The sequence below is a fragment of the Zonotrichia leucophrys genome, chromosome 5 (assembly GCF_028769735.1).
Source record: "Zonotrichia leucophrys gambelii isolate GWCS_2022_RI chromosome 5, RI_Zleu_2.0, whole genome shotgun sequence".
In the NCBI taxonomy this organism is placed as follows: Eukaryota; Metazoa; Chordata; class Aves; order Passeriformes; family Passerellidae; genus Zonotrichia; species Zonotrichia leucophrys.
The window spans coordinates 44542505-44557955 of NC_088175.1; the positions used below are offsets into that span (position 1 = coordinate 44542505).

Sequence of the window (15451 nt, forward strand, 5' to 3'; positions counted from 1 at the left end):
TAAAAATGTACATTAGACAAATGGTGTCTGACATAGAAAATATTATTAGAACTAGCACAAAAATCTTTTCATTTTCTTGTAATTTGTCACTTTTAAGATGGGACTGGACTTAGTCCACCTGTGAGGAAAAAAAACTGGTATCAAAATGATCAGATGCTGAGCTAAGCCATGTTACGTTTCCATTTCTAAGAATCCTTTCAGGGACAGACAGATTCTGTTTGGGAAGACACCAACTGTGAAAACGGACAGTAGCAAATGGGGCAATTAGATAATAACTTTTAACAATTGTGCACAACCTGATTCACTCCCAGACTTCTGGGAAGCTCGAAGGGGAGCAGCAGGCAGCAGTTATTACCTGCTAAAAGCATTAACAGTAGCTACGGTAACTCGCCGAAGGATAGAGGGGATATGCCTCAGAATAAAACCTCTGTGTGTCAGAGGGATTTTCAGACTGCACAAGAGTTATGTTTTTTTTACTAATGTTAGGCAAACTGTTTTGTCTTTGCATTGACTTTACATTGGCCACAGCCTACACAGAGGGAACTGCTGGAAAAAAGGGGGACATTAATACTTTTTACTGTGTGCGGGCCAGCCAGTAGTTAGAGAGGGGGCCCATGTTTTCTTAGGGCTCAGATGGCAAAGCTAAGTATTCAGCCTACGGCAGGAAAAAAGTGCCTTTTTTGTTTTCTGGCTGGAGAGTCCAAGCATTCCCAAAGGAACACAATGAATGGCCCATTTTGTCTGACACTGTTTCGTAGACATAGAATTCTTGTTTTTTCATAATTATTCTTGCCCGTCACTGGGTGTGCACATGACATTTGAGCGTGTTTTAAAGTCTTAACACACTCATGTGCCTGCAATAAAGTTACTCATAACAATCCAGGCTTTCTGCAGACAACAGAGCAGGGTCTGTTGTTTTCACAAGTCACAGCAGCTGGGAGGCAATTGTGAAGACAACAGCTTAATCTAGCTGGAAAATACAGGAAGAAGAGAATATACACTCAATTTCCTTCCATATTATTGCAAACAATGCAGAGGGCTTTTTTTGTTGTGGCTTTTTCTTTTCTTTGCTCTGGGTGGTCTGACTGAAAATGTGAGTGGCATAAAATACACTGGTAAATGTACTTTGAATTTTCAACTTGTTGCATTTCTGTGTTCATGCTGATGTGTCTAAAGCTGTTAAGGGGTGAGAATATTAATCTACATGAGCACTTTAAAAGTCATACAATAACAGCCTTATTTTGACCTCATCTACACAGTGTTTACACTGGTGTTGGTTTACAGCATATGTTGCAGTTGCTTCTGACTTACACTAGTATAAATGAAACTGGAACCAGGAACTTAGTAAAAATTTGGTTGCTGAAAACATCCATTTTAAACAACTTTACTGAAAGAAAAAATAGAGCTAGGCAGTCTTAGACATTTGAAAGTTGTGTTTTAGCTTCTGTGTAAAAGGACAAGGGCACTCAGCAATTTGTTTCTTTATTGCGTGCTTCTGAATCTGTAGATTAATCATATTTGTAAATGCTTCATTTATTTCAGAAGCACATTTACAAACAAAGCATGCAATAAATTAACATGCAAACTCAGTTAAAAAGCATCATAAGGAGGCAGGGATCAGATAGTTTTTACCCTAGCTATATATTCTGGTGAAGTTTTGTGAAATCTTAGGCAAATGATCTTTTTTTTTTTCTTAATGCAAAGGATGAAAAATGAAAAGAAGCATATACTCCAATTCTTATGTCAACACCAGAAGAAGTAAAATGCAAATTAACAGGAATCCTGTTGCAGATGTGGGGGTAGCTTAGCAGCCACCATTAGAAGTGGTTTCAGTGAGGGTAAACGTTCCTTTTAAAGAAAAGGTGATATTTATCCAATTGCAGTTAAGGTACCTTCCTTTCCTGCTCTTGGGAATGCTACATATAGCAGATTTCCAGTAACCATGGCAGACAACTCAAATGGGAAAGATTTTTATTATGCATAGCACAGAGGTTACAGCAGTGAGTAGTAACAGCAAAAGCCAGTCAGACAGCGAGCATGGAAAACGAAAGAGAGATTTGAGCATGGTCCAGGCTTCCAGGAGGGAGAATGGAGATGTACTCTGAGAAAGTACAATATGGATGCTGGGATGAGCTGGGTTTGTACTGCTGTTTGTAACACAGCTGCAGACAGGACAGTCCCACTGCAGCAGGCACCTGTGGGGCAGCAATACCAGGGATGCAGGTAGGGGTGAAAGTGCAGGGGGTGTTGCTCTATTGCCCTGCTCAGCTGCAAAATAAAGAGACAGACAGGAGTAACATCACAGAGACAGCTGATCTATTCTAAAAAGCATGGATGGGCATTTCTGGGTCTAAGCATTAAATACTTTCTATGTATTACTGACTAACAGTAAGCAAAACCTCTTCCTCTGTTTTTCTTAAAATGCATTATTACATCTCTCTCCTTCATGTCCCTTAAAAATGCAATACCAAGTGGGGTCAAAAATAAGCATGTGGATTAGCTGGTCTGGGCATCTCACATTAATCCTGTTCAGCCCATTTACCTTCACACCTCAGAAACTCTTTATTGGTATCCTATTTTCTTGTATTATCTTCTGCTCCACTTATGGAGTTTGATTTATAATGAGAAAAGGAAAAAAATCCAAACCCCAACAACCTAAAAAGTATTTTCAAAGGGGTACCTAAACTGAAATAAAAAATTGCATGCTGAAAAGTCTTATTTACCTGAAAACATGATGAAGAAAATCATGAACTAACAAAACAGGGAGTTTGGGTATGAGAATTGTTTACTCTGAAGACACTTGAGTGCAGTAGGAGGCTTTTAGAAAATCACAGTTTTAATTTGTTTCAGCTGCATGTGTCTATCTTAAAAACCAGATGTTTGTAGGTGTCCTCATTTCCTTGATGTGGTGCTGCTTTTATGTCTACGCTCTTCCTGAATTTGTGACAATGACCCCCTAAAGACAAGAAAGCCAAATGTATTTCACTATGGTCTCCTTCCTAGTAATGGAATTTTATTGACAACTTTTGGGCATCACTTTCTTGCTATCAGTTACCTAAAGGGGAGAATTTACTGCTGGATAGCTACCTTGCATACAAGAAAAGCTACACCCCAAAAGAGACAAAGTGAGAGTTAATGCTAAGAGTTTTGTAAAGAGACTAAAGGTGAGGAATGAAGAGAATAGGGGAAGGAGAAAAAATTATTTGATAAATAGAAGAGACAGAGAGAAATCCAGCAATAATAGATGTGAGTGATAGAATGATTTTAAAAACATTTTATATTTGTTACTCAAGTAACTATGATTAGCCCAGCTGCCCTGCAGACTTCTTCACTCAGCAGCAAACCTGTTAAATGTATCATGCTCAAAGTACAACTCCTGATAAAGGTGGTCTGGCCAGAAGAAGCATTGCAGAAACACAGGTCTTATGTGTCCCAGGAAGTAATTTAAATGGAGACTATCCAGGAGTACAGCAGGGGAATTGTGTAAATGGATGGATCTAAGAACAGAGAAATTCTGAGTAAGGGATTTGGGAAACAAGAGGAAAGCATGTTCTACATATATATATGTAATTTTTTTTTTTTTCAAATGCATGCATAGTTAAGATTATTTGTAAAAAATATATGTATAGAAATGTGTTATAGATATATGTACAGATCTGTCTATTCTATATGTATCAGCGTATATGTAGAATATGCTTTTATATTTACAACATGAAATACATAAACATAGCTGCACACTTATGAATTTATAAATGTAGAGAAATTGATAATAACTTTTATTAAAAAAATTCTAATAGGAAAGATGCTTCTTGTTAAGATGTGTGACTTTATCATGGCAAGTACTACACACAAACTTCAACAGTCCACTTTTTAGGAGAAAAAAAATTTCTCTAAAGTCATCTTCACTGTACTTGTGGGCTTGGTGCTGGAGAACTAAGGTGCTACAGGTACACACTCTGAAATATTTTGCAGTTGTTTCCTGTGTAGGAACACCAAAATACTGTGCTTCAAAACGGAGCATTGTAGCTTACAGGTAAACACAGATGTAAGAATTGGGACTGAGCTATTGAAAGAAGCTTTTTGTCTTCTGCTCAGATTCTGGAAGCCTATTTAGAAGGGCATTTTTGTAGAAATCTTTCTCCTTCTTCCTGATCACCCGACCCATAATTTTGGTCATTGGGTCGGGTGATCTTTCTGATGTGGCTGTCACTAGGACATGCCATTGCAGCTCACAACTTTGCAATATTTTAAGTTAGACTCATCTGTTGGACTCTCTACCACAAAGTCAGCCCTCATCCTTACTCTTAATTTTTTTTCTTTATCTCTTTCATTCATCTTCCAATGAATCAAAAGTGTCAGCACTAACTAGTTCCTACTTTGTGAAAAAAGTAGCACTTCAGCTGCTCCTGCAAATTCTTTCACCCTCTGAGCAGTGATTAATATACAGGTTTAAGAAGAATATTTAAACAAAACCTGGAAAAAAAGGAAAAGAGCAAATATGCAAGCTAATGGTGTACCCTGAGGTGAGCAAAATGCATTTTTTTAACAAGCCAAGCATAGCAAAAAAGCTATTCTACAGTGAAATTAATAATTACCAGAAAGATTTGCTAGCATTATTGTTGTATCCTTTATGAGAATATGAGTAACATGTTTAAAAAACATGGGAAGTGTGAATCAAAGCCCAAAGATTCAAAACGGTCTCTAATTTTTAATGTGAATTCTATTCATATGCCCCTGGTGAATAGACTGAAATACAGTCTGTGGATAACAACTGCCTTAGAGTGGTGCCACTTAACCTGAAAATTGTATCTGTTCCTCTGGTAGTATAGATTTCTAATTTCCTTTACCATCCTGTTTTAACAAAGCTTTAAGGTAGGAGGGTATCTTAGTGCCACATGTAGTAGGTGCCTGGCTATAATACATGATTTCAGCTCCAAATATTTTCTGAAGCCAAGGTTTGTTTATTAACTGAACCCCATGCTGAGATTCAATCAATCTAATACAGGCTTAGTTTGAACATTCAAACGTATGCCCATACATCTTGGGCATATATCTTACATAATGATGTTGGCCCCAGACATCGTTCTGGGTTTGTTTATGTCTGTTATGGATTCCCCTCATTATCCATGCTGTTTGAGGGATTCCCTATGGATTCAGCCAGTTTATTGCATACTTTTTTAATTTTATGCCAAACTGAATGCTCTGAGTGGCAGCTCGTAGGGTAGCTCTGTTACAGCTTCCTCTCAAAGCCAGAGATGAATGCTGTGATTAAGGTTAAATAAAATAATATGGAAACCAACATGCTGCAAAAGGGTATATGGAAGAGAATGCCCCAGGAGAGGCAGGAGGGTTATAGAAATAATGTGAACGATCAAACACTAAGATGTTGACTACTCTTCCTATTTCTTTTCCTTTTAATTATGATTAACCATTAGAGCAACAATTCGGTAGTTTACATGATCTTCCTTATTGAGCATCTGTATTAATAACACTGGGGAAGCTCATTTATTAAATTTCACTAGAGTGAAGGGATGTTTGAACATGCCAGTGCTGAGCATGTGTGTGCACACAACTCCCAGTAACATTAACTGGAGGTGCACATGCAGATCAGCAGAGAATGGAGTCTTAAATACAGAAAGACAAGAATGCTATGGGCCACAGTGTTTCTGGGAGTCCTGCTCCACTGGAGTAAATTTCTGAGGCTCTCCTCCTCAAACATTGCCCTTCTCATATTCAGTATATAGCACTCATTTAGTTCTTGTAGCAAGAGTTTACTGGGAGTAATATATGGCCAGAAGAAACTCAGGCTAAAGGACAGGTTTTACTTATAAAGCCTTTGCATTATGGAAAAGGTTGTTTTCAATCTGAAAACTCAGATTTATAAACACTTAATTCATCAGTTCCCCGTGCCTTTCATTTGAAATAAACAGCCAGCAATATTATTTTAAAATAAGGCAGAAGGTGTAACAAAAATGAAGTAATGTTTTGAGAAATAGGTGATTGATGATTAAAAAACAGAGAGAGAAGGGGTGGGGGGTGTCAGTCCGGCATTCATTAGTCAGGCAAAACTTCGGTTTGAGCATGCATTAAGTCAGGAAGACCAGACAGTGTGTCTGGAAAATGATTCTTTCTTTGAGAAATACTCTCTCAAAAATATCCCCTTGTTTCTTAAAACTAAAGGCATCCTTTGACTGACTTAGTTGTTTTATAGCTATTGATGCTAGAGAAAACAAAAGAAACTTTAAAACCTGGAAACATAAACATCATTGAACCATCCCCTTTAAAAGGAAAAAAAAAAAAAAAGAAAAAAGGAGGGGGGGGAGGGGGTTTGGGTTGGTGTGGAGGGGAGAGTGAAAAAAAAAAGAAAGAAGGAAAGAAAGAAATCACAGTGGATGTTTTCCAGGAGGGCACATGCTATGCTGTGTAAAGAGGGCTAGTGTAACAAGAAGTCATCTATTCTTGATTTCTTAAGACAGCTAGAGCTTTGTGCCTTGTGTAGTTTCTACGTTTTAAGAGCTTGTTCTGTGTAGCAGAAATAATACAATAAATGGGTTTAACCACATTTGTCTCAGCTAGACAGTCTGCTTTGTCAAAGATTGCTGGTACAACATAAACAAATTATGTGTTTGTAGCGCGTTTCAATGAAAGCCTATCTAACAGAGCGGAGATTGTGTTTCGGCAGCTGTAGATTTAATCTCCTACCTGTCAGTTAAAGCAGGCATTTCCTGAGCAGATAAGGCCTGGCTGCGGAGGGGGAAGCGGCCACAGCTGGACAAAGGGCCATTGTTATGGGGCTCGCAGCCCGCGCTCTCGGCCCCGTCCCGGCGGGCGGAGGAGCCGCGGCTGTGCCGAGCGCTGCGGCGGCTCCGGCACCGACACCGGCCCCGGGCCTGGCTGCAGCGGCACCGACACCGACTGGCTCCGGCCCGGCCCGGCCTGGCTGCGGTGGCTCCGGCCCGGCTGCGGCGGCACCGACACCGGGCCTGGCTGCGGCCTGCCCGGGCTCCGGCCCCGCTGCCGCCGGAGGTGCTCCGTGCCCGCCGGCCCAAAGCGCCCCTTGGGGGTTGTGACAAATCGGGGAAAGGCAGAAAATGCCAAAGGTGGCGTTCCTGCTGGAGCGCCAGGATCCTCTTCTGCAGAAAAGGCAGCGCGGCAGTGTGGTTTTGTATCCGAGCCATGCATGTTGCTGGGGTTTTAATACCTAAAGTTGGATGAGAAATACCCAGAAATTGTAAAGACTTCCTGGTTTGTTTTACCTTTCTAATGATTCTGTTCTTTCGCAATGTTTTTGTAGATTAATTGTAAATGCTGTAGAAGCATTTTACTCCATAAAATGCACTGGAGTGAGACAGTTTGTGTAGGAAGCTCGCAGGCAGTATGGATGTCGCTGGAAGTTTACAAACTCCGGTGCTTGCTCTCAAATTTGCAATAATTACCATGTACCAGCGGTGGCAATCACCTCAGTCATACTGTGTAAACACGCCAGTCCTTGGATCCTTTTCTGAGTAAAGACGGTCAGATCATGCCAAAATCTGAGGAATCCTAGGAAGAGATGGAACAAATTAATTTTTGCATGCAATCAGTATTCTGATTTGACTTTGATCTCTAGACACAGGAGTTTGCTGCATTAAGCTAGTTCTCCACATAATTGCCTTTGATAACCCTTTGTGTTTCCATCTAAACACTCCATAAACATCATATGATTTCTGGAAGTTATCTAGGTTACTATTCTGCATTAAATAGCTTTCAAAAAAATACAGGAGCAGGAATATTCTCACTGGATGTGAGTAACTCCTTTGACCTAGTCTCTTGGATATTATGCATTTAGGCTTGAGGAAAAATAGCAACACTTGCCTCTCCTTCTCTTTGAATTTATTCTTCTATATTATAAATACCAGTAGGAATTAACCAGAGGACTGGGTGGAATGGGAAAATTGCCCCCTTTTTGCACCTGTGCCTCACCTCCACCGTTGTATCCTGCCATTATGGAAGTGTTGGAGGGCTAAACTCTGCAGTGCTGACATGGACCAGCTCAAAATTGCCTTCTGCTTTTCCATGTTCCTCCTGAGCCCTAGCTCTGCACCTCGGGTGGCTCTTGGTACAGCTGTGGGGCCAGATGGAAAGGTTTGCAAGCAGCAGATTACAAGGGAATGGGTTCCTATCCGCCACGCATCGCCACTTCTGCCCCTGGAAAGGATACCCAGGCCTCTTTGAGGGTCCTCCTGTGTAAACTGTGGCTATAACACCCTCTCTTGAATGAGTCTTTGAGCTTGAATTAATTAATACTTGTAAAGTGTGTAGGGGTCCTTCTGTAGTGAAATTATAATATGGAATATCTGTGAAAATATAGAGAGCTTTAAAAGGAATATGCAGCTCAGGACGAAATTCTTCCAACAGTGAAGAAAATGTCAGAATTCCCATTTTTATCAGTGCCCCCCCAAATTTCCCATATATTCTATATTTGTTTAAATACGTTCTAATTTGTTGCTCTTTGTTTTACCTCTACAGTGCAAAAAGATTTTTGATCAGTCATTGAAAGATGTTTTTCTTTTTATTCCTACTTCTGTTGGACGTTCTCTTTAAAGTAAACGACAGTAATTCCTTTAGTAACCATCAGTTTTGTGGTCTGACCTCACTTTTTTATACCATACATTGAGGGAATTAGTTTCATGTTAATAACTAGTCATGATTCAAAAAGAAGAATTCTGTTTTCAAAAGATGTGTGGGGAGAAACTCTGCTCGAAAGGAGCAATACCATACACAAATTTTAAAGCATCTTCTGCTCTAAACATTTCCACCAACAGGAAATGTCAGTGTACTCCAAAAATCTTGCATATTTTGATATCACCATTAAAACATAGCAAATAAGGGATTTCTAACACAATTTGTATTTAGATTTGAACTGAAGTAATGGAGCTTTCCTGTATAAAAATATCAACAAGTATCATTAGGCTCCAATATTTTTCTTATTTTGGCGTGAATAAGACAAGGTGCAAATGAGAAACATACATCTTCACTAGTCTTTGGAAATATCTGAAATAATTGACTTGCTCAGTCTTCTGTGATGGCTTGGTGACCACTAACTGTGACAATTTGCATAATAGTCAACTCTTCACTTCTGTAGAGATAACTGTTTGTATCTGATTAAAATTAGGACTGTTTTACTTCTCTTGACTTTTCCAGAAGTTGCAGTAATAGAGATTTGCTGTTATGCTTTAACCAAACAAATGCACACATGGGGATAACAATATGCTGAGTTTATGCAGATTTTACAACACAAATCTGAATAAAATACCCACTAATAGACCCTTAAGGAGTAATAAACACACATGAATTTTCCTTAGTTGCACTTTAAAGTGATTTTAACATACTACTAGACCTTAACAATAATATTTAATTGACAAGATTATGCATTTGTATGGATTGAAAAGGTGGTAGATCTCTAATTCCAAATGAACCATAAATTCACTTTTGCATAACATGTTTTATTTATTTCTCTATAGCAGAGATGTTCTCCATCCCTCCTAGTGAGAGTTTCTTAAAATACAGACAATTTAAATAGATTTAATTACCATTTATCATACTCCTAACTCCATGAGATCATCCTAAGTTGAATTCTATATTTCCAGATAGTTAAGGAGCTAGATAAAAGCAGGGCAACATAACGAGAAGCTAATAGAAATGAAATGCTATCTAGTGTTTGAAACTGTTCCGTTTTCAGTGATGTTGTCAGGATTTTTCTGTAGCTTCCTCTTTGATTTCCCAAGTAGATGGAATTTAAGTTTATTTCATTTCAAGTTTCAAAGTGGTGAGAAAAAAACATATTAAAAAATAAGGATGCACTGTTTTGCTGTATGAGCATGGTTGCAATTTTCACATTAATTTGTGGCCACTGCAGTAGACTTAAATCTCCAAATCATGCGGATGCATTGGACAAATGGAAAAAAAATGATAGGGGAAAAGAAGGAAAATAGCAGTTACAATCCCTTTACAAATTCAATAGTGGGCCACATATTTTTTCCATAGTATTTCCAGTCTGAAATGTTCTCACTTTGCAAGTCTATGGTATCTTTTTTACAATTTATTTGCCAACACTTCCCCTGGGATCCTATTGGCAGACATTTTCTTTGTGGCTCATGTACTTTCACTGAGAGGAAACATTTTTCAATTAGACTGTAGATAATTAGATGGCAGATAAATTAGAACATAACATACACCCCCCTATATAGATAGATCTCCAGTGGTTCTGTATTGCTAGCAGGAGCAGAAAGAAGTCTCTGAATAATTCTCAGTGTGGGATTGACGTGATTTTCAGTGTCCCAGCTATGACACAGTGACTGGGGGGTCACTTTGGGTTTTCTAGAGCTTCTTTTTCCTCCTCCTGCCAAATCGCAGGTGCTTCCCTGGGGTTATTCCCTAGAGGGGATGTCTCACTTGAGTGTTTGGGTTCACCCTCACTTATTGCCTTTGCATCAGGGGATGTTGGGCATTGATGGCCATTTAGCCAAATGAGCCTGGGGAGTTCATCAGTTACAGTTCTGAGAGCAAAAGGCTCAGCCACACTTGCACACAAAGTAGCCAGGTCCCTCAAAACTGAACTGGACAGCTAACCCAGCCTTGTGGTCCCTTTGCTTCACCAGAGCAGCACAAATTAACAGTCACACCATTCAACTGCAGCCAAAGACATTTCCAAAAAATATTTTTTTATTGTATGATTCCTCTGCACTTTTTCTAAACAGATCATTTCTGGGACCATGAAAAGGGTCAGTGACGGCATGAGTTCATTACAGTATTGGCAGAGTTGGGGATCAGATTTAAACTCAGACCTGCAGAAATCTTAGCATGTAGCTGCTTTTAACATTTACACAGTCCCTCTGACTTTCACTTCTTAAGTTTTCATAAAAGAAGTACCTACTTCATTATGCAACATGTTTGTGTTCCTGCAGCACCCCCCAGAATGAAACTTAAATTACCAAAACTTCTAATATTTCTTCTCTTCCAAAAAACAACAAAGCCCAACACTGGTTATTGAAATAAATAAAAATCTGACAGTGATATAAAAGTAGCAGTGCCATGTATTGCATAGAGACTATTTAAAATGCAGCTGAGGTAAATACATATCATATGCAGGATATTTAAAATCTTGCACTAATAGTTCTGGGAGCACAAACACTTCTTTCAATGCCATTAAGACATATTTTTAAATGAATCAACTTAAAATATAACCTGTTGAGCTATCAGTTATGGCCACTATGTTCTATCATATAAACATTTCGAGCAGTCTGAAAATGCACATCCTTACTTGATATACTGCCATTACCTGGAAATCTATTACACTGTAGTTTCTAAATGAGATACTAGAAAATTTCCGACACTTTTTGACTATGGAAATTCAAAGCTCTGTGAGAGCTTAGGTTAAGGTTGTAGTCTGGGTGTACCAATTACTCAAGAATTTAAGAAGCTTTAGGTAGAAATTAAAATTTAAACTATGAGAAGTCTAAACCTCCCTGTGAACAAGTTCTCACAGTGGCTGCAACATCATATCAACAAAAGGTTCTGTTCATTACTATAGAAAAAATGTCAATTCAGTAAATTCAAAGATTGGTTTCTCAGCTAACTTGTGCTGGAATAGTCTGTTAGATTCAAAGCAAATCTCAGGATTTTTACAGTTTGAGAACAGGGTCCAGCGATCTAATTGGTTGAAGAAGGGGGTGGCGATGATTTTAAATAGTAAGGCTGGATTATTGTAGGTAATTAGAGCTTATTTAGCCATTCAAACTGCTTTATACTAGTGCTGGGTATAATAAAATAGAAAAAAAAAACTTTAAAGAAGGGATAAAAAAAATATAAAGATTGTGCTTGCTCTCTAGCAAAAAGATGGCACTTTTGCTCTTTACTGAAGTAGCTTGTGCAGAGAGAGGCAGCTTGCAAAGTTTGATCTTCTAAAGGAAGAGGAATTCATCTGCCATTATAGGGTGGGATTACTTCTGCTCTTGAAACCTGTGATCCTCACAGCTAAGCAGAAATGTGTGAGCTGCTTCTTTGCTTGCAGTGCTGCCACCCTTTTCTCTGAATGCCTTTACTTCTCTACTTGCAGTGTTAGTTGTTGTAGAGGCAGCTTTGAGTTTTAAAGATAAAACTCTTCCTCCTCTTCAATCTTACTAAATGTGCTGTGCTCCTTATCCAAAAGAGGCAGATCATTTTAATTCAAAGCATTATTTTTGTATAACATATCACTCTGGCTTACATTTTCCTTGCAGAACACTAACTATCAATGACTTTTTAACAAGGAGGATTGTTCAGCCAACTTCTGAGATTATCACTCACAGAACTGTGGGACAAAGCAGTGTAGATTTGCCCAGTTTATCAAACAGGCCACCAGCTTTTATTATTTCAGGGAGAATCAAATTGGAAGTTGCTTCTTGAACTAATCAGGGCTGATTTGCTCTAAAGTTGCTTCCTGACTTAGATCTCAGGCAAGGAAGTGCTGTAATCAGTTCCCAAGGGCCGTCAGAGTTGTGATGGGATATTAAAGGAATGGTACACTATCTTTAAAATGTTCCCTAATCCTGGCAGATTTTTGTGTTTAACACAGTTAAACCTGAGCTCGTTGTATGGAAACAAAGATTAATTTCATGAGGTAGCTTTATGCAAGAGTCGAATGTACTTGAGGCAGCAGAACTGAATACTGGAGAGAATATATATTCCAGTCTCCTCTAGGGTTTGTACATTCAGCTAAAAATACAGACTGGCAGAATTGTTCAAAATCAAACATTTACTACCCATCAAAAAACCTCCAAAAACCAAAAAACAACCAAACCCAGAAAACCACCCAAAAAACACCCTCAAAAAAAACTTCATGAAAGAGAAAATGAGTCCCCCTGAGTGTCTCTGTTTGCATATTAGCCCATAGCATGGGCTCTGCCAAGTTACTCTCTGACTGACTGCTGCAGATGCTCTTTCTCAAGTATTCTGAGTGAGATCTTTAGTGCAAGTCTTTGGGGACAAACAATAGCACCTGTTCCTCACAAGATAGCAGCCCAGTTAGTCCATTCATGTATCTTTAATGAAGCTCTGGGGCAGATGGCAAAAAATGGCATCATCAACGACTTAGCACAGAGGAGACAAAAGGGGAAAGTGCCGATCCAACAATGTGCTATTTTTACGAATGGGAAGAGACAGAGTCAGAGTGTTTCTTGGGCATCTGCTCCCGTCTTGGTTTTCAGAAAGACCTGAGGAACATCTCAGCAATTAAAATTTCTGGGCATGTAGCCGATTTTATGAAGTACACCGATCAACCCCTCCTCCCAATTTCTCCCACTCTCAGTAAAGTCAAACACATCATCTTCATAATAATAAAACTCTCAGGAATAGAAATTGTCAAAAATTAAGGAGTTAACTGGAATTTTTTTGCATTCATTTTATGTATTTAATAGTGCTGTGACCAGTGATACTTTCACATTCTCTTCCTTTTCAGTGCTTATTTGTGCTTTTCAGTTGACCTGTGCTGACACCTATGTATAAATGGACACCTATGTATATAATAATTCTGTGTGAAACCAACACTTATGTAGGAATAGTATTTCATATGTTCTAGAGGGAAGACCCGTGGGAGGGAATGGTGGCCTTTCAGTATGAGCTTTTTTCAATCTGTTTAAGTCTCTTAATTTTAAATACAAACTTACAGGCTGAATGTAACCTATAGTCAAAGTTATGCTGATTTATATAGACTGAAGACCTGCTCCTGAATTCAGTGTAGGAAGAATAGCAGATAGCCAGAACTTGAAATGGTAATTTCCCACACTTGCAGAAGTGCTTTTATTTGAGAGTTTAAACAAAATCTATACAGCTGAGTGGATCAAAATCTACAGGAATGCATTGTAGGATTTGGTTATGATATGTTTCAAATTATCTTTGTGACACAATGGAGTGAAATGTTGCTGTGGGTATGTTTGCACCTTCACTCAAACCACAGCACTCTGATCTCTGCTGCGTCTTGTGAGACTATGTTGGAGTCTTGTACCTTTGCAGATCCATGTAAATGCTTTATGTGGGGTATATTTTTTATGATTTTGGCTCCATTTCATTAGATGTAATTTAGGAACTACTGCAAATTTTTTGCAAGTTGTATTGCATTGAATTTTTTCCTGTATGGTTGCTTCTATCAGACAAAACCTGTGGTTTTCCTTTACTGTGCTCCTGTAAAGCCAATATATAGAAACACCAGGCAGCAAAGCCAGCACCATTTTATCAGAGCTGAATGCCTGTTCTGGGCACATGGGGATCAACTCCAATCTGACCAAGTTTAATGCATAACCTAAAACACACAGCCAGGCTTACCTCAGCTAAAATGAGAGAAATAGCTGCGTAAAGCTAGTTTCTTTCACGCCCCAGTGCCACAGCAGTAATTGCACAAAGACCTTTTTATTATAAGTTGATTTTCCTGAGGAATGGATTCAAAAAATACTGTAAAGTGTTTATTTTTTGCTTGACCTTTATTAACCTCCATCTTAGGGCTTTCCCAAGAGAAGAGTTGTTGGTAAATTAACCCTCGTAGAGACACACAGTAGCATTTCTGCACTGCATCAATGGTTGTGAAAGTAATGGGGATATGACAAGAAAATTTGGCACTATTTAAACAATGTCGTAGGTCAACATATGGGATTTGACCAAAAAAGATTTTTAGGAATTAAATGCAAAAAATTGCTTGAAGCGTACTTTAAGTTTTTAATAGTATTTAATTCTACCAATTTATGGTACAATGAGGGAGGGTTTTTTCTGCCTAAACCCTCATTTTTTTCTTGCATTTACTAGCTTTGATATATAAAGCATTAGATGTTTGCTTAACTGCTAATCAGAAAATATATAGTCAAACCCTTGGGTATGTCTGGGGTTAAGAAATGATGGATAAAAATTCTTTGAGATCCTAGCCACTGTCTCTGAAACACAGGTACTGTAAATTAAGAAACTAGGAAATTACCTTATGGATTTAACAGGCATCACCTTATCACATAATTCTCTATATGTTGAATACAAATGCTAGTATAAGGAGAAGAATTTTTTTCTTTGTGCATGTTTGTGGTTTTTCAATACATTTATTACGGTCAAATTAAATTTGATATAGTAGGTTTTGTTCTGAAATGGTCTCTGAATGCAGCTCCATAATTACCAAGCTACATGATAGCACATAAAGCTATAAAACTACTTAGACAGACAAGCAATTTATTTCTTATAGTGAGGTGTGTGTGGCAGAGTATGTTAGTTTGTTTAGGAGCCAAGGTGTTGGAACCTTAAATCTTAAGAGTTGTGGTGTTGACTGGAAGACTCTTTAATACTCTGGTGAGATTTTGAAATAACATACCTGAGCTGTGGGTATTTATGTGAACCATGTTGTAAGATCTCAGAATTAAAATTTTCCTAAGGTTACTAAAATCTGAACATCAAAGTAGAT

At 38.5% G+C, this 15451-nt stretch overlaps 2 protein-coding genes across 7 annotated transcripts in view; one reads left to right on the forward strand and one right to left on the reverse strand.

The window, feature by feature from the left end:
• LOC135449139 (uncharacterized) overlaps positions 1–7178 on the reverse strand; it is a 28899-nt gene extending 21721 nt beyond the window's left edge. Inside the window, exon 1 of the mRNA XM_064715736.1 lies at positions 6703–7178. Coding sequence (XP_064571806.1) covers positions 6703–7178 — 476 coding nt within the window. The remainder of the gene's footprint in view (positions 1–6702) is intronic.
• Positions 1–15451, forward strand: part of SOX6 (SRY-box transcription factor 6) — a 364152-nt gene that overhangs the window by 250357 nt on the left and 98344 nt on the right. The window lies entirely within an intron of this gene.